General features: G+C 41.9%; 1 protein-coding gene across 5 annotated transcripts in view; it reads right to left on the bottom strand.

The window, feature by feature from the left end:
- The window catches only part of ccser2b (coiled-coil serine-rich protein 2b), a 109349-nt gene that overhangs the window by 34457 nt on the left and 56651 nt on the right, over window positions 1–18241 (bottom strand). For 4 of the 5 annotated variants that reach the window (XM_014158324.2, XM_014158325.2, XM_014158322.2 and 1 more), the window contains 4 exons: window positions 14469–14571; window positions 10034–10115; window positions 8954–9110; window positions 1941–2021 (listed from right to left, as the gene is read on the bottom strand). In XM_014158324.2, coding sequence (XP_014013799.1) covers window positions 1941–2021; window positions 8954–9110; window positions 10034–10115; window positions 14469–14571 — 423 coding nt within the window. The remainder of the gene's footprint in view (window positions 1–1940; window positions 2022–8953; window positions 9111–10033; window positions 10116–14468; window positions 14572–18241) is intronic. The other variant, XM_014158323.2, reaches the window with a different exon arrangement.

The following is an 18241-nucleotide window of genomic DNA, read 5'->3' as shown; positions in this document are numbered from 1 at the left end:
CAGAACAGACTCCTCCTTGTTTGAGTCATTTAAAAAGGAAGATTCAAGGTAAAGAGAAGCAATGTGCCCAGAACATGCAGGCAATAGCAAACGCTCACAATAGACACACACAATGGATTCCAGGTTCAAAAAGGTAATATACCCAAACAAGCAGCCACACACAAAAACAGACCTAGCGCTGACACAGTGACAAAGATAGCCAGAGAATGGAGAATGTACTATTTCCCACAGCGTACACAAACAGGGTATGTACACAAACAATAAACAAACCAAACCACTAAGGCCATGTGTACACAAACAGAAGATGGTACTGGTAACATCAGGATAAACAGCCTTGGACAAATAACTACAACATGGACCAAATCCACTGTCTACATGGGGTTTGTTTGACAGTACACTTTCTACTGTAATCCAGTGTGTGTGTGTGTGTGTGTGTGTGTGTGTGTGTGTGTGTGTGTGTGTGTGTGTGTGTGTGTGTGTGTGTGTGTGTGTGTGTGTGTGTGTGTTTAACCTGTTGGGGCTAGGGGGCAGTATTTGCACGGCTGGATAAAAAAATGTACCCGATTTAATCTGGTTACTAATCCTACCCAGTAACTAGAATATGCATATACTTATTATATATGGATAGAAAACACCCTAAATTTTCTAAAACTGTTTGAATGGTGTCTGTGAGTATAACAGAACTCATTTGGCAGGCAAAACCCTGAGACATTTTCTGACAGGAAGTGGATACCTGATGTGTTGTATTACCTTTAAACCTATGCCATTGAAAAACACAGGGGCTGAGGAATATTTTGGCACTTCCTATTGCTTCCACTAGATGTCACCAGCCTTTACAAAGTGTTTTGAGTCTTCTGGAGGGAGATCTGACCGAACAAGAGCCATGGAACGATGATGGCCCATTAGACACCTGGCGCGCGAGTTCATGTTGGGTACCCTCGTTCCAATACGTTATAAAAGAGAATGCATTCGTCCACCTTGAATATTATTCATGTTCTGGTTAAAAAGGCCCTAATGATTTATGCTATACAACGTTTGACATGTTTGAACGAACGTAAATATATTTTTTCCCCTCGTTCATGAAGTGAAGTCCGGCGGGCTTAGATCATGTGCTAACAAGACAGAGATTTTTGGACATAAATGATGAGCTTTTTTGAACAAAACTACATTCGTTATGGACCTGTGATACCTGGAAGTGACATCTGATGAAGAGAATCAAAGGTAATGGATTATTTACATAGTATTTTCGATTTTAGATCTCCCCAACATGACGGCTAGTCTGTATCGCAACGCGTATTTTTCTGGGCGCAGTGCTCAGATTATTGCAAAGTGTGATTTCCCAGTAAGGTTATTTTTAAATCTGGCAAGTTGATTGCATTCAAGAGATGTAAATCTATAATTCTTTAAATGACAATATAATATTTTACCAATGTTTTCTAATTTTAATTATTTAATTTGTGGTGCTGACTTGACTGCCGGTTATTGGAGGGAAACGATTTCCTCAACATCAATGCCATAGTAAAACGCTGTTTTTGGATATAAATATGAACTTGATAGAACTAAAAATGCATGCATTGTCTAACATAATGTCCTAGGAGTGTCATCTGATGGAGATTGTAAAAGGTTAGTGCATCATTTTAGCTGGTTTTATGGTTTTGGTGACCCTGTCTTTGAATTGACAAAACATTACACACAACTCTTGTAAATGTACTGTCCTAACATACTCTAAATTTATGCTTTCGCCGTAAAACCTTTTTGAAATCGTAAAACGTGGTTAGATTAAGGAGATGTTTATCTTTCAAAGGGTGTAAAATAGTTGTATGTTTGAAAAATTTTGAATTTTGACATTTATTTGGATTCAAATTTGCCGCTCTTGAAATGCACCTGCTGTTGATGGAGTGCACCACGGTAGCCCATAGAGGTTAAACAGTGGGTCTTACCTGTCGAGCTTGAATGGGGTCCTCTCTGGATTCTGGGCTCAATGTATCCAGAGTGTTGTCCATCTCACTACCACCCTCCACCTAGACAACACCAACAAAAACATACAGGATTCAGTCGTGTTAGGCTTGTTACTTGCTGACACACTCATGTTCCAGAGGGAGAGGAGAGAGGGTCTGCCATGACTAACATGTAAATGTAATATTTATTTCGCCAACTGACGTTTACCTTTGAGTTTTTTTTGTGGCTATAAAGAGTGATTGTTTGGCTGGGGCTTATAACAGAAGGCTGGCTCGTCAATAGCAGGGACTGTATCCCAGCATTATAATAGCTGTGCTCGTATCTTTGTGACTCTTGCACACACTCAACTGAATAAACTCTCCAAACTCCTACCACCTCCAATCCACCCCCTGGGTTGGTCCTAACTATGGCAGGAGTGGTTTTAGCATGTCTTGCTAACAAAAGCACGTAGAGTGCTCACACACTGCTCAGTAAGCCACTGAGAGTCAAAAGTTTGAAGGCATTAAGTGCACTTTATGTAGACCCAGTGACATGGGCTGTCTTTACAGAACACCCTCTGTTTGATAGAGCCTTGGAGAGAAGAGAACAGGAGAGTGATATCAATTGATTACTAAAAAGGTAAGTCTGTTCCTGCCACAACCATGGCTTTTAAAAACCAAAATGATAACTTCTCTTAACCAGGTGAAAAAAATATATTCCTGCTTGACTGGCAGCAGTAAACAGGTATGTTCACAGGACTCTTGTTTTCTATTTCTAAGAAGAAACCAAGGTTCCGCTGTAAGCTCTGCCGTAAGATATTTTCCATGGGAAAGAAATTCAATGTGTTAAAGGGAAAATGCTTAATCTTGTAACAAGATTAGAGCGTTGGGCAGGTAACCGAAAGGTTGCTGGATCAAATCCCTGAGGTGACAAGGTAAAATTCTGTCATTCTGCCCCTGAGCAAGGCAGTTAACCCACTGTTCCCCGGTGCGAAGGCATGGATGTCGATTAAGGCAGCCCCCCGCACATCTCTGATTCATTCATAAATTCAGAGTTTTGTCAGATTGTCCGTTCGTAAATTCAGAGCGTTTCGCTCTCGGAGCATTCAGAACGCACACTGGACGCTCTGGCCAAGGAGGAGTAGGGTTGATCCGAGCGTTCTGACCACACAACGGCAGTCAAGCACCCAAGGTAACTGGCTAACATTGGCTAGCTTGCTAGCTACTTCCAGACACAAATGAGAGAACACCTCACTCTGACCATTTTACTCTCCCTAGCAGAGCTGGTTAGGCTGTTTTCATGTTATCCAGGGCGTCGGTGACTAGCTGTGCTGCTGGCAACAATTGAATCATGCTTTTTTGCCAACCTTTATTCAACGGGTGTTGAGTGTTCGTAAATTCATCAGTTATTCTGCGCTCTGGCACACTCAGACACGAGTGCTCTGAAATCGGAGTAGATAGCCAGAGGGAATTTATGAACGCACCCTAGGTTATCGTTCATCTTTGTGCTAACATTGAGATTGTGCCATTTCCATGGCAACGTTTCATCTAACAGAGAGAAAAGGAATATCTTGTGCATTAGCAATGGGATGGGCTGCAGCCGCTACACATTCACAGAGCTCTTTTAGTGTCAATCAGGCTTTTAATAAAGATATTCTGACACACAAGATGTCGCACTATCCACATTTCAACAAGCACCAAAGAGTTACTATATGTCTGATCATAGAGTGATGGAGTGTTTTGTGAGACACTTCCTATGGAGCTGTGGAGAGGAGGATGATACTGTATAGCAATACGAGAGGGATCAGTGTAGAAAAGTCAGAAAAGGGGCTGTCTCCAGCTCTGTCTGAACCCGTTATTTCCCTCCAACACCTCATCCTCTCAAATCCCAGTCGTCTCAGTGCATAAGTAGGAGGGAGTCTGAAAGCTGCTCTTCAATTTGGCCGTCATTGTAGGCCGTCATTGTAAATAAGAATTTGTTCTTAACTGACTTGCCTAGTTAAATAAAATCAAAATACACACTGCCCGGAGCCCACCAATGGAGCTCAGCTCCCTCAGAGGGTGTATCTAAGATGGGCTGACTCCCCCTCCACTTAGTACTTGTGTTACACAGAAAACACAAACCGTTGGCAGCAGATCCACAAGGTCTGCCATGAGAGGTGACTGTATAGTTCCCTTAAGGAAAAGCACCATTAGTCAATCTGATTTCTCTGTGAGAGCTTCCCATGTCTGGAACACACTGCCATCAGACACACAACTGCACCACCTATCACACCTTCACAAAAAACATGAAGACATGGCTAAAGGCCAATCAGACTTGTGAACATAATCCCTAGCTGTGTATTGCCGCTTTCCATGTTGTCTGTAGCTTGTGAGGTGTGGAAACACTTTGTTGCTTTTTGTGCTATTTCTCTGTCTGCGTGCTGCTCGTCCTATGTTGCTCTCTCTGCGTGCTGCTCTTCCTATGATCCTCTGTCTGCGTGCTGCTCTGTGTGCTACGTCCTATGTTTCTGTTGCTTGTCGGACGTTTATCTGTCTGCGTACTACGTGTTGCTTGTCCTATGTTTCTCTGTCTGCATGCTACGTGTTGCTTGTCCTATGTTTCTCTGTCTGCGTGCTACGTGTTGCTTGTCCTATGTTTCTCTGTCTGCATGCTACATGTTGCTTGTCCTATATTTCTCTGTTTGCATGCTGCTTGTCCTATGTTTCTCTGTCTGCGTGCTACGTGTTGCTTGTCCTACGTTTCTCTGTCTGCATGCTATGTGTTGCTTGTCCTATATTTCTCTGTCTGCATGCTGCTTGTCAGTCTGGCTGCAAGTCAGTTAAGAACAAATATTATTTTCAATGACGGCTTAGGAACAGTGGGTTAACTGCCTTGTTCAGGGGCAGAACAACAGATTTGTACAGATTTGTCAGCTCGGGGATTCGAACTTGCAACCTTTCGGTTACTAGTCCAACGCTCTAACCACTAGGCTACGCTGCCGCCCCTATAATTCTCTGTCTGCATGCTGCTTGTCCTATGTTTCTCTGTCTGCGTGCTACGTGTTGCTTGTCCTATGTTTCTCTGTCTGTGTGCTACGTGTTGCTTGTCCTATGTTTCTCTGTCTGTGTGCTACGTGTTGCTTGTCCTATGTTTCTCTGTCTGCGTGCTACGTGTTGCTTGTCCTATGTTTGTCTGTCTGCGTGCTACGTGTTGCTTGTCCTATGTTTGTCTGTCTGCGTGCTACGTGTTGCTTGTCCTATGTTTGTCTGTCTGCGTGCTACGTGTTGCTTGTACTATGTTGCTCTGTCTGCGTGCTACATGTTGCTTGTCCTATGTTGCTTTGGTTGCATGGTACGTGTTGCTTGTCCTATTTGTATCTGTCTGCGTGCTACGTGTTGCTTGTCCTATGTTTCTCTGTCTGCATGCTAAGTGTTGCTTGTGGTATGTCTCTCTGTCTGCATGCTACGTGTTGCTTGTCCTGTTTCTCTGTCTGCATGCTAAGTGTTGCTTGTGGTATGTTTCTCTGTCTGCATGCTACGTGTTGCTTGTCCTATGTTGTTCTGCATGTGCTCACTGCTCATTGTTTGTCTGTATTGTTACTGTAATAGTTTTTAATAACCTGCCCAGGGACTGCGGTTGAAAAATTAGTCGGCTGGCTAAAACAGGCACCTTTACTGAAACATTGATTCATGTGCACTATCCCTGTAAAAATACAAATAAACTCAACTCACCTCACCCTTAGCAGTGATTACAGCTGTGAGTCTTTCTAGTTAAGTCTCTAATGTCGTGTCTACACTTGACACTTACATGCGACTTCTGTAATCAGAATATGAAGATCGCATTGAAAAGACAGTTTGTGATCTAATTGCGTTCAGATCTAGCTGACCACTTCAGGTGTCACGGATGCATCGTGTGCAGATTTCTCCTCAGTCTGGACGTAATCAGGGTACCGAAAGCGCATACAGTGGACAACGTCATCAGCACTCCTCCAACAAGTCTCCAGAAAAAACGGGTGTTTTGGGAATGAGGCACCTTTCCATTTTAACGTTGGAGGAAATGCGTTCCTAGCGTGTGACGAATGTGCTTGCTGGACTCATAAATGCTAACCAGCTAGCTAATATTTAGTAAAAATGTTTATACTAACTGGTTTGCAATCCCTGTGTTGCGTGCTAGCTACAGAGGTTAGCTGGCTAGTTAGCTACAGTAATTAGCTACTGCCATCAGTTGCTGTTGTGCTATTATAATAGTTTGTCTATTCCACTGTTTGTAGAATGCATACTGGCATTTGAATATAGTGCGGGAATAAGGAATCCGGCCACAATAGACGCGGTCGGAATTCTATGATCAGATTACTAAAGCTGCATGAACTTTCAAGTCTAAACAAGGCCTGTGAGCTTTGCACACCTGGATTGTACAATATTTGCACATTCTTCTTCTTAAAATTCTTCAAGCTCTGTCAAGTTGGTTGTTTATCACTGTTTGACAGTCCTTTTCAAGTCTTGTCATAGATTTGCAAGCCGATTTAAGTCGAAAATGTAACTAGGCCACTTAGGAACATTCAATGTCGTCTTGGTAAGCAACTCCAGTGTATATTTGGCCTTGTGTTTCAGGTTATTGTCCTGCTGAAAGGTGAATCTGTCATCCAGTGTCTGTCAGAAAGCAGACTAAATCAGGTTTTCCTCTCAAATTTTGCCTGTGATTAGCTCTATTCCGTTTATTTTTATCCCAAAAAACACCCTAGTCCTTGCCAAAGACAAGCATACCCATACTATGATGCCGCCACCACCATGCTTGAAAATATGAAGAGTGGGACTCAGTGCTGTGTTGTGTTGGACTTACTGCAAACATAACGCTTTGTATTCAGGACATAAAGTTAATTTCTTTGCCACATTTTTTTGCAGTTTTACTTTAGTGCCTTATTGCAAACATGATGCATGTTTTGGAAAAAAATATATTTTCACACTGTCATTTAGGTTAGTACTGTGGAGTAACTACAATGTTGGTGATCCATCTTCAGTTTTCTCCAAAAACAGCCACAAAACTCGGTTTTAAAATCACCTTTGGCCTGGTGAAATCCCTAGCAGTTTCCTTCCTCTCCGGCATCTGAGAAAGGACACCTTTATCTTTGTAGTGACTGGATGTATTGATAGGCCATCCAAACTGTTATTAATAACTTCACCATGCTCAAAGGGATATTCATTAATTTGTAAAAAATTCTAAAAACATAATTCCACTTTGACATTACGTGGTATTGTGTTTAGGCCACTGACACAAAATCTCAATTAAAGTCAAGGGGTGTGAATACTTTCCGAAGGCACTAAACAGTATAAACAGTAAAACAGGAAACAAGCCGCGAGTAAACAAATAACAGCCTGGTGCAATCAGACACCTCACATCGCCACCACATTTATCTCCTATTCCTCACTGACAGAGACACGCATTATTAGCCTTTAGCATCATCATTCCCACAGCCTCAGTTGCTGGAGCGTTGGGGAATCGCCCGCTGTCATCATTGATTCTGTCAGATTGGCACACAGAGATATGAATTGTCTGTGGGAGGTGGATGGGGCTGTGCAAATCTATGATGCGAGTGATGACAACAGTGTCGACAATAGCCCTATGGGACTGCAGTGGGACAACAACAGAATCACTGTTGGGATGCAAAGAGATATTTGGAAGAGTGGCACCCTATTCCCTATATAGTGCACTACTTTTGACCAGGACCCAGAAGGCTTTGACCAGGACCCAGAAGGCTTTGACCAGGACCCAGAAGGCTTTGACCAGGACCCAGAAGGCTTTGACCAGGACCCATAAGTGCACTACATGGGGAATATGTTGCCATTTGGAACGCATATCATCCCTTGTGTCCAAGCTGGGAGAGAGTCAGGTTATAGATGGCTCTGTCTAAGGTGCTTTGTTGATCTAATAAAATAATATTTAGCATGGCTATATAGTCGGAGAAGCCGGGGATCATTTCGGGAGAATTAATTGTTTCCCAGAAGCAGTCAAAAGGTTGATTGTGTAATAAAAAAAAATCCAGCTCAGCAGTATGTCACTGCAGTGAGCCTACTGTTACAGACACAGCATAGAGAAAAGATCCCAAAATGTCACAGAAGATGATACTGGTGCCAATCACTCTCCTACTCTCTTGGGGTGGCAGGTAGCCTAGTGGTTAGAGCGTTGGGCCAGTAACCGAAAGGTAAAAATCTGTCGTTCAGGCAGTTAACCCACTGTTCCCCGGTAGGCCGTCATCGTAAATAAGAATTTGTTCTTAATTGACTTGCCTAGTTAAATAAAGGTTAAATAAAATAAAAAATACTAAACTCACCAGCTGAGATACTATGTCCCAGCTTAACCTAGCAGATATGCACAAACACAATGTCTGCGTAACAAAATGGCACCCTTTTTGACCCATATGCACCCGGTAGTGCATCAAGGGACTAGAGTGCCATTTGAGACACATGCAGTATGTGCCCCCCTGCATCCTCTGGGGACTTTGGGGAGGAGGGAGATAAATGGAAAATCAATAAGGACAGGGCGCACCAACAGTGACTATTGAGCATCATTCTTCAGACACACAGCAGAGAGAACTAAAGCCTCTCCTGCAGAAAGCAACACAGCCAATCTGACATTGTCTGTGCAGCCCACTGTTTTAAAGCATCTGTGACTGTGCAAATACACCTTAGACGTTGAGGGGAAAAGTCCTGAGGGTAAAATTGCAGGTCATCAACGGAGCCTGTTGAATGACAATACACAGCTAATAATAATTCCAGCCTGGATCGGACTCACCAAGATACAAAGGATCGTATGACTCTCAAATTAGAGCTCAGTATGAGTCGCATCCCTAGTATAGACATGAAAACACTAATAGTGGAAATCAGTGAGTGTTTTGAATCCCAACAATGCATGGAAATAGCGTGATTGTTGGATTGATTGCATTTAAGTGCATTGTCCACCGTGTGTGTGTGTGTGTGTGTGTGCTCAGAGTATGAGTGTAGCTGAAGCGGTGTGTGTGTGTGTGTGTGTGGCCGACCTGCAGCAGTAGCTTCAGGTGTTCTAGCTGGGTCTTGACAGAGCAGCAGTCCTCTGCCATGTGTTTCAGTGTCAGCTCGTCCAGCTCCACAGCTTGGTGAAGACCTGCCAAGCCTGTGCCCTGGTACCCATCATACAGCTGGAACCCAACGTCACTACTGGAGAGGTAGGGACAGGGAGGCCGAAAGACCGAGAGAACACGAGAGAGAGGGGTAACAGAGGAGAGAGGAGACAGTCAGTCACTGCACGTGAGACGGGGATGAATCAGAGTCCCCACGGGAGGAAGCCTGTGACAGCCGAGTGGCAGGCAGGAGGACAAGACATGTTACCCGCTTACCAGGGCATGAGTGGCTGTCTCCCACATGTCAGCAGTGCACACATACATAATTCACATTGACCTAGGTCAATCTCTCCATTAGGGATGTTGGACTGGAGGAACAACGTAGGGCTCTCCCACCCTGTTCCTGGAGAGCTATCCTCCTGTAGGATTGAACTCCAACCCAGTTCCTGGAGAGCTACCCTGCTGTAGGTTTGAACTCCAACCCAGTTCCTGGAGAGCTACCCTCCTGTAGGTTTGAACTCCAACCCTGTTTCTGGAGAGCAACCCTCCTGTAGGTTTGAACTCCCACCCCGTTTCTGGAGAGCTACCCTCCTGTAGGTTTGAACTCCCACCCTGTTTCTGGAGAGCTACCCTCCTGTAGGTTTGAACTCCAACCCATTTCCTGGAGAGCTACCCTCCTGTAGGTTTGAACTCCTACCCAGTTCTTGGAGAGCCACCCTCCTGTAGGTTTGAACTCCTACCCAGTTCTTAGAGAGCCACCCTCCTGTAGGTTTGAAGTCCAACCCAGTTCCTGGAGAGCAACCCTCCTGTAGGTTTGAACTCCAAAACCATTTCCTGGAGAGCGACCCCCCTGTAGTTTTGAACTCCCACCCAGTTCCTGGAAAGCTACCATCCCACGCCAAAACACCGGTATTTATCATCTTATAGGTTGTTGTCCATCTTTTTTTGTTTTCAGCACCTTTACCTCAAAAACTAATTTTGTCTCATAATGCCAACTCATAATGCCATCCAGCAGCTCACCGGTTGTCATTGTGGAGGTGATCCTCTGCAGTCCAACAGAGCTGTCTTCTCCAGTGGGACAGATGGGACATCCCATCAGTATCTACAACAGGAGACAAGCAGACAAAGGCATGGAGTCACACACACACAAATGATTTGGCTAAATAAATTAATTCAACAGTTAAATGTTGGCGTAAGATATGATGCTAATATCCTCCGATATAACTGAACAAGACCTGCAGAAAATGTTAGTCAATTGAGTGCAAAAGACGGAAAAGCATGATCAATCAGAATAAAACACACATAATGCATTTTAGAAACCCAGGTACTAAGAGAGAAGTTTTTCTGTTTTGTTTTGAGTTTACTAGCAATTCAAAATATTTGGGTCTTTATTTTGGTTGACATACGACCTTTCTGCAAGAAACATCTTCCATGGCAAATTCAGCAAGTAGAGCTCTTGGAGGAGTTCAAGGAAAAACAAAAACACTCAAAGATATTGATTATGCTACATATTCCAAACTGTATCTGACGTGTGTGTCCTGTTCTGAAAACTTCAGCAGGAGTGTAGGGCTCTAAGAGGTATCTCAAAAACAAACATGTTCATAACAGAGCTATCCGTTATTTTCTGGGTGTCCACAGCTTCGATCCTATACTAGCAATAACTTGGGACATGGGCTGGAAAGCCTGTGAGGTGAGATGGAAGGCGTGTATGGTGAGACTTTGGAATAGACTGTTGGATATGCCAATTGCTAGAAATGGCAGCAAAGTTTTTCACTGGGATCTCTCTAATGGGGGTTGTCTGGGGATCTGACATGTCTGACCTTTTAAAACAGTAACTGTGAACATCTGTACAAAATTGAATGAAGGGAGACTAGATGCTATTAAAAAAACTGAAAAGAAATGGGTGGAGGAGATTATCGTAAACCCACATGTTTAACTTTTTGTTTGATTAAGGTGGACGATTTCAGGTGTGAGAGATATGTTATGTACAACCTACCTGAACGCAGGTGGTCACTGTATGCACAGGTAAGATCAGGGATATTGACCCTGTGTACTGAAACAGGTGGGAACTGTGGTGAAATGGAAGAGGAGAGACTTTGTAATTACTGTGACCTAGAAGAGGCAGATAGTAAAAATCAGTTTATCCTTTATTGCTTCTTACTACGATACTTACTACGATACACGCTTGTATTTATTCCGGAAAGCCCACCAGGTATTATGTGGCTGAGTGACGAGGGAAAAGTAAGGAAAAAGTAAAAATGGTTGTTCGTCAATTGTATGTTCCGGTTTGTAGAATTTTTTGATAAAACCTGGAATAAAATAAAAAAGACGACCTGTAATTAAATGTATTATTTCGTTCTAGACCAAAACGCACACATAGTGCCTTGCAAAAGTATTTAGACCCCTTGGATTTCTGCACATTTTATTGTGTTACAAAGTGGGAATAAAATTGATTGAAATATACAGAAAATCCTAGAGGGAAACCTGCTTTAGTCTGCTTTACACCAGACACTGAGAGAATAAGTCACCTTTCAGCAGGGAGTGCTGAGCGATTAACTGAAATGTCAGTAATTTTTCGTTTTTGAAACAACTAATTGACCAAAGTTGGTTCAATTATTTGAATTCCATTTGTTCGGGGAATTTTTCTATGAGCTCAAAGTGCACATTGCACTGCAGTTTCTCTAGAGATCAATCAGATCAAGCCCGAACTGTGCAATGTAGTAGGGAGTTGTAGCTTCCAACAGGCCCGAAAACATTTCTGGTCTGTGTTTATTTTACGCCTGCTACATACGATATTAGAGATAGAAGAATGTGTGATCAAGGGACAGAGAGCAGTTGCTTCTCAAGGTACCTCTATCTGAAAATACATTATCTAAGTGATTAATAGTTGGTATTCAGCAGTCATACAAGTATGCCTTATTTACTTTGAAGAACTACTAAAATAGTGATTTTGTCAGACAGCATAGGCAGATCTATAGAGATGAGAAGAGATGATGACTTGGAATGAAATAATAAAGTCGTCAAATAAAACAAAGGTAATATACACAACAAATGAAATATTTTATTTTAAGTAAAGTAATGAGAATAAATGATTGTTAATAAGTGATGAGCAGTAATGGACAGTCACTACCATCATGGGACTTTTAGTAATTGTTTTATTCTGTGTTACAGCATTCAACCCCCATAATGCATAGGTCATTTCATCTTTTTTTAAATGATCGAAACAAAAATCTAAAACCGTGCTAATTTTTTTATAATCGAAAAGAAACCGAACCGACCTGAAAATGCACTAATTGCTCAGCACAATCAGCAGGACAATAACCTACACACAAGGCCAAATCTACACTGGGGTTGCTTACCAAGAAGACATTGAATGTTCCTGAGTGGCCAAGTTACAGTTTTGACTTAAATCTGCTTGAAAATCAATGGCAAGACTCAAATTGCTGTTTAGCCATGATCCCCAACATCTTGACAGAGCTTGAAGAATTATAAAAAGAATAACGGGCTAATATTGCACAATTCAGTGACTTACCCAAGAAGACTCATAGCTGTAATTGCTGCCAAAAGTGTTTCTAACATGTATAAGCTCAGGGAGGATAATACTTACTTCATTTCTATTCATCTATTAAAAAAAAATATATATATATATATATATATATATATATATTAAATCTTCCACTAGATTTTGACCAAAAAATTACAATTACATCCATTTGAATCCCACTTTGTAACAATAACATTTGAAGAAATCCAAGGGGTATGAATACTTTTACAAGGCACTGTACGTATAGATTGGGTTTTTACACTGCTGCTAGTCGCTGTTTATTATCTATGCATAGCCACTTTACAAATTACCTCGACTAACCTGTATCCCCACACATTGACTCGGTACCGGTACCCCCTGTATATAGCCTTGTTATTGTTATTTTATTGTGTTACTTTTTGATTATTATTTCTTGAACTGCATTGTTGGTTAAGGGCTTGTAAGTAAGCATTTCACGGTAAGGGTTACACCTGTTGTATTTGGCGCATGTGACAAATACAATTCGATTTGATTGGGCCGTCTTTCACACATTCATTCTTTCTTGGCTTTTAAAACCTGTCAAACCCCTTTTTTTCAGTTTAATGTGTCAATTGATCCCGGAAGAGATGGCTCGCCAACTGGCGATTCGACACGCACAACAACAACAAAAATACATACAAAAGAAAATCATAATAATTCACACACACACCCACACTTTAAAGGAATGATGCTACTTTATATTTCTCAGTTCCTCCCCATACTCTAGGTCCTAAAGTACATACTATATAGCCAGTGTGTTCAGAAGCAATAAGAGCATATAAACCAATCTGATGCCTGAGACTCAGCTTGTCTCTCTGAGGGGTTTCTCTCACTCACACACACAACTCTACAAACAACAGAACTTAAAGTAAAGCTTTACGGAAATGATGGGATTTAATCTTTTAACACCACAGAATTCTCTCAGCTTCCCAGGCTAAGTGGGATGAAAACACGGCAAAATAGAGATGAAAAAAGAAGATCTGCGGGAGAGAACAAGTCAATCCTCCCACGCTCGACATGCTGCTACCAGAGACAAAGAGAGAGACGAGATAGACAGTACTAAGCAAGGCAACTATGAACTCATCCCTCTCTGCATTGCTTAAGCCTCTGTTGTGTCTGGGTTCCCTGAAGACATGCGTTCTTCTTTCACCCACGATTACGGTTCAAAACGAGACCGCTATGGCACACAAACAGACCTTCAAATAAATAACCTGAGGTAGAGCGTGAATTGGTTGCTTTGAAAACTACACCGTCCTAGTCTGTCTGTGTGAACTCACTGGCAGGCAGGAGCCTGGAGATGACTGAAGAGCCTTGATCGGGCAGCTACAAGGGGAAGATGCACTATTGTAAAGTGGTTGTTCCACTGGATATTATAAGGTGAATGCACCAATTTGTAAGTCGCTCTGGATAAGAGCGTCTGCTAAATGACTTAAATGTAAATGTAAATGGAAGACTGAAAGTGCTGTTGAAGTTTGGGGGTTTTCCTGTCACGGGAGTGTACAGTAAAACCCAGTACGGGTTTCATGCCTATAAAGGACGCTGCTATAGGACTCCTCTCTCTTTTACAGGGGTGATGACCTCCTCACTCCAACTATGTCAGTCAAACAGGAGGGAGGGCAGATTGGGAGGCTTGACATGGCCTTATGCGAATTCTAATTCCATGCTTCAACACATGACGCATAGACCGCGAGGTGCATTCCTGTGTAGTCTGACAGCACAGCACTCTCCTTGTTCAGTCCCCTTTTCCTTGTTCAGTCCCCTGGTAGAACTAAGTTGCCTGTTGGTACAGATCTAGGGTCAGCTTACCCTCCACCTAACCTAACCTTGATCATTAGAGGGAAACAAAAAAAAAAACTGTGCTGAGATCAGTGTCTAGAGACAAACCACACTCACCACTGTGCAAGGAGCCATGCTCAGGGAGGTCATCGTCCAGCATGAGGTCATCGTCATCCAGGTCACACCCAGACTCCAGGTTGTCCAGGTTGTTGAGTATGTCCTAGGGATGGAGAGAGAGAGAGAGAGAGAGAGAGAGAAAGAGACAGAGAGAGAGAGAGAGAGAGAAAGACAGAGATTATTCAGTATGAGGCATCAGTTTTTTTCTTTCTTACAATAACAGAAGAGAAACCATATGAAAGTGAAGTTCATCTCCTTCAAAAGGGAAAGATGTAATTGAAGAACGAGATTGAAAGACAGAATTCCATGGTAATTTATTATACAAAAAAATAAACTGCTCTCTTGTTCAATAATGTATGGGCTAAAACTAAAACCACTTCCATTAGAGTGAGACAGTTTTCTTTTGAAAGTGCCAATCTATGCCATTTTTTTATACATTAAAACGGCAAGTCAAAGCCAAGGTACAAGTTTAAATCAATATGTTCAAATCTTTAGCAACAAAAGGTAAACAAAATGTGAAAATAAATTGCTTGGGCCTTTTTTCATATTAATGACCCTCAAGAAATAGGTTGAAAATGGTTACTTATTTAACGAAAAACTAGGATACAGGAATATATCTGCTGGAGTGAGAAAATTATATCGAAGAGAAGCACATTGTAGACAAACGGTGGGATGGAAGAACTTCAAGCGGGGGGAGAGTGAGAGCGAGAGAGAAACAACAACCAATCCTTGGCCATGAGAGAATCGGTCTGTCTCCGTAGTCCATAAACAGTGAGGTTATCTTCTGGCCCATTTTCCTTTTGCTCTGGCCCCCTGCCTTCTCTTAGGGCTTAGTCACAGCACAGCGCTCCTGGGAAATGACATTTCCCCATGGCAGACGCCCATCCATCCATAGCAAGACATTACAGTCTTATCTTCTACTAGAAAAAAACAACAACACAGGAGCTCCGAGGAGAGATCAATGGACAAGGTTTAAGTTTGCTACAGTTTTAGGGATCTTGGATCCCATAAGCAGCCCTATCGCTGGCGGCTTGCTCACTTCTCATCAGAGCTACAGACAGACACTCAACCTCTATGTGGAACTGCCTGGTACTTGAAGCATCTCACTGATATAGCTCTTAACCCTTTGACACGTACGAACCCACAAACACACGGGTGTGATCATTCTACAGTGGTCCCTGCAGCGAAATGCTCAAACAGGTGTGATTAGAACACTTACTTAGAACGTCCAGTTACGATTGACGCAACAGTCAGCGTTTGAGCTGGCCACAGAAACATTTAGCACAAACACAGTTTATACAATGTTATGTCCACAATGTGAGCAGTTTATTTTTGGATGCAATGTTCAGACATTGACAGAAGTAGCGACAGCGTAACACAATTCTCAAACCAGAAAATGTAGGCTACATTAGTCGTAACGCTGAGGAAAGAGTAACCTAACACAAGCGGTCATATTTAACTAACTCTAGGCTGACAGAAACCATAACAGGAATTAGCTAATAGTAATGACTATTTACAATTCCTCATATAATGAGTGACCTCACCAGTGATGGAAATAATTGACTAAAACACAAAAATCGAAAGTAATCCGACACCGGGTAGTTTGTGCACGCCGCCATGTTTGTTTTTTCGCGTCAACCAAAGATAAGAGGTTACAAGATGAGTTGGGTCTGTTTGCAGTATGCAGGTTGAAGGGGGTGTGTCATCTACCATCATTCACTTCTGGAAGTTTATACGAAAGATGCGTGAACCATCCCTTCACCTGGTTTTGTTATAACATCGTTGGTCTGACAGACTTTTACGTGACAACCAGAATGCATTGTATGATGCCAACAAACATGGCGCCACACATAGCTGGCCATTAGCTTAGCATAAACTTATCATAATCAGTACAACCTTTAAAAAATAATTTCACACACATACAGTATGTGTCCATTAGAATCTATGCAAGAATCGGAATGCCTGATTCTTCACCAGTACTTGAAAACATGTGAATGAAACAGCACAAGTAATTTTTCCAACAATTGTTTACAGACAGATTATTTCACTTATAATTCACTGTATCACAATTCCAGTGGGTCAGAAGTTTACATACACTAAGTTGACTGTGTCTTTAAACAGCTTGGAAAATTCCAGAAAATTATGTCATGGCTTTAAAAGCTTCTGATAGGCTAATTGACATAATTTGAGTCAATTGGAGGTATACCTGTGGATGTATTTCAAGGCCTACCTTCAAACTCAGTGCCTCTTTGCTTGACATCATGGGAAAATGAAAAGAAATCAACCAAGACCTCTGAAAAAAATAGTAGACCTCCACAAGTCTGGTTCATCCTTGGGAGCAATTTCCAAATGCCTGAAGGTACCACATTCATCTGTACAAACAATAGTACACAAGTATAAACACCATGGGACCATGCAGCCGTCATACCGCTCAGGAAGGAGATGAGTTCTGTCTTGAAAAGTGCAAATCAATCCCAGAACAACAGCAAAGGACCTTGTGAAGATGCTGGAGGAAACAGGTACAAAAGTATCTATATCCACAGTAAAACGAGTCCTATATCAACATAACCTGAAAAACCCACTGCTCCAAAACTGCCATAAAAAAGCCGGACTACGGTTTGCAACTGCACATGGACAAAGATCGTACTTTTTGGAGAAATGTCCTCTGGTCTGATTAAACAAAAATAGAATTGTTCGGCCATAATGACCATTGTTATGTTCGGAGGAAAAAGGGGGAGGCTTGCAAGCCGAAGACACCATCCCAACCGTGAAGCACGGGGGTGGCAGCATCATGCTGTGAGGGTGATTTGCTGCAGGAGGGACTGGTGCACTTCACAAAATAGATAGCATAATGAGGAAGAAGAATTATGTGGATATATTGAAGCAACATCTCAAGACATCAGTCAGGAAGTTAAAGCTTGGTCGCAAATGGGTCTTCCAAATGGACAATGACCCCAAGCATACTTCCAAAGTTGTGGCAAAATGGCTTAAGGACAACAAAGTCAAGGTATTGGAGTGGCAATCACAAAGCCCTGACCTCAATCTTATAGAAAATTTGTGGGCAGAACTGAAAAAGCGTGTGCGAGCAAGGAGGCCTACAAACCTGACTCAGTTACACCAGCTCTGTCAGGAGGAATGGGCCACAATTTACTCAACTTATTGTGGGAAGCTTGTGGAAGGCTACACAAAACGTTTGACCCAAGTTAAACAATTTAAAGGCAATGCTACAATTAAACAATTTAAAGGCAAATACTAATTGAGTGTATGTAAACTACAGGGAATGTGATGAAAGAAATAAAAAGCTGAAATAAATCATTCTCTCTACTATTTTTCTGACATTTCACATTCTTAAAATAAAGTGGTGAGCCAGGGATTTTTTACTAGGATTAAATGTCAGGAGTTGTGAAAAACTGAGTTTAAATGTATTTGGCTAAGGTGTATGTAAACTTCCGACTTCAACTGTACATACATGCATACATACATGTGCTACAGTAAAAACAACACGATATACAGAAACATTAATGATAACGTAATAAGCCACTTACTTTGATTGGAATGCACACATCCAATGTTATTATTAGTAGTGAAGGCAATGCGGAAAATCTGCCAGGGATGAAAAATGTTGTGCTTGTCCTGCTCAGTAATGTCTCAAACATAAACGATCGGTAACAGGGAAATTGGATACTTCTATGTAAATTAATGAGGCGGTGGAACACACCTCAATTCAATCTGCTGTTAGAAAATACAATTTAGAAATTGACAAGTTGAAACAT

Source organism: Salmo salar, chromosome ssa19 (assembly GCF_905237065.1).
Source record: "Salmo salar chromosome ssa19, Ssal_v3.1, whole genome shotgun sequence".
Lineage (NCBI taxonomy): Eukaryota > Metazoa > Chordata > Actinopteri > Salmoniformes > Salmonidae > Salmo > Salmo salar.
The sequence above is the reverse complement of the archived record's forward strand: the minus strand, read 5'-3'. Positions and strand labels throughout refer to the sequence as shown.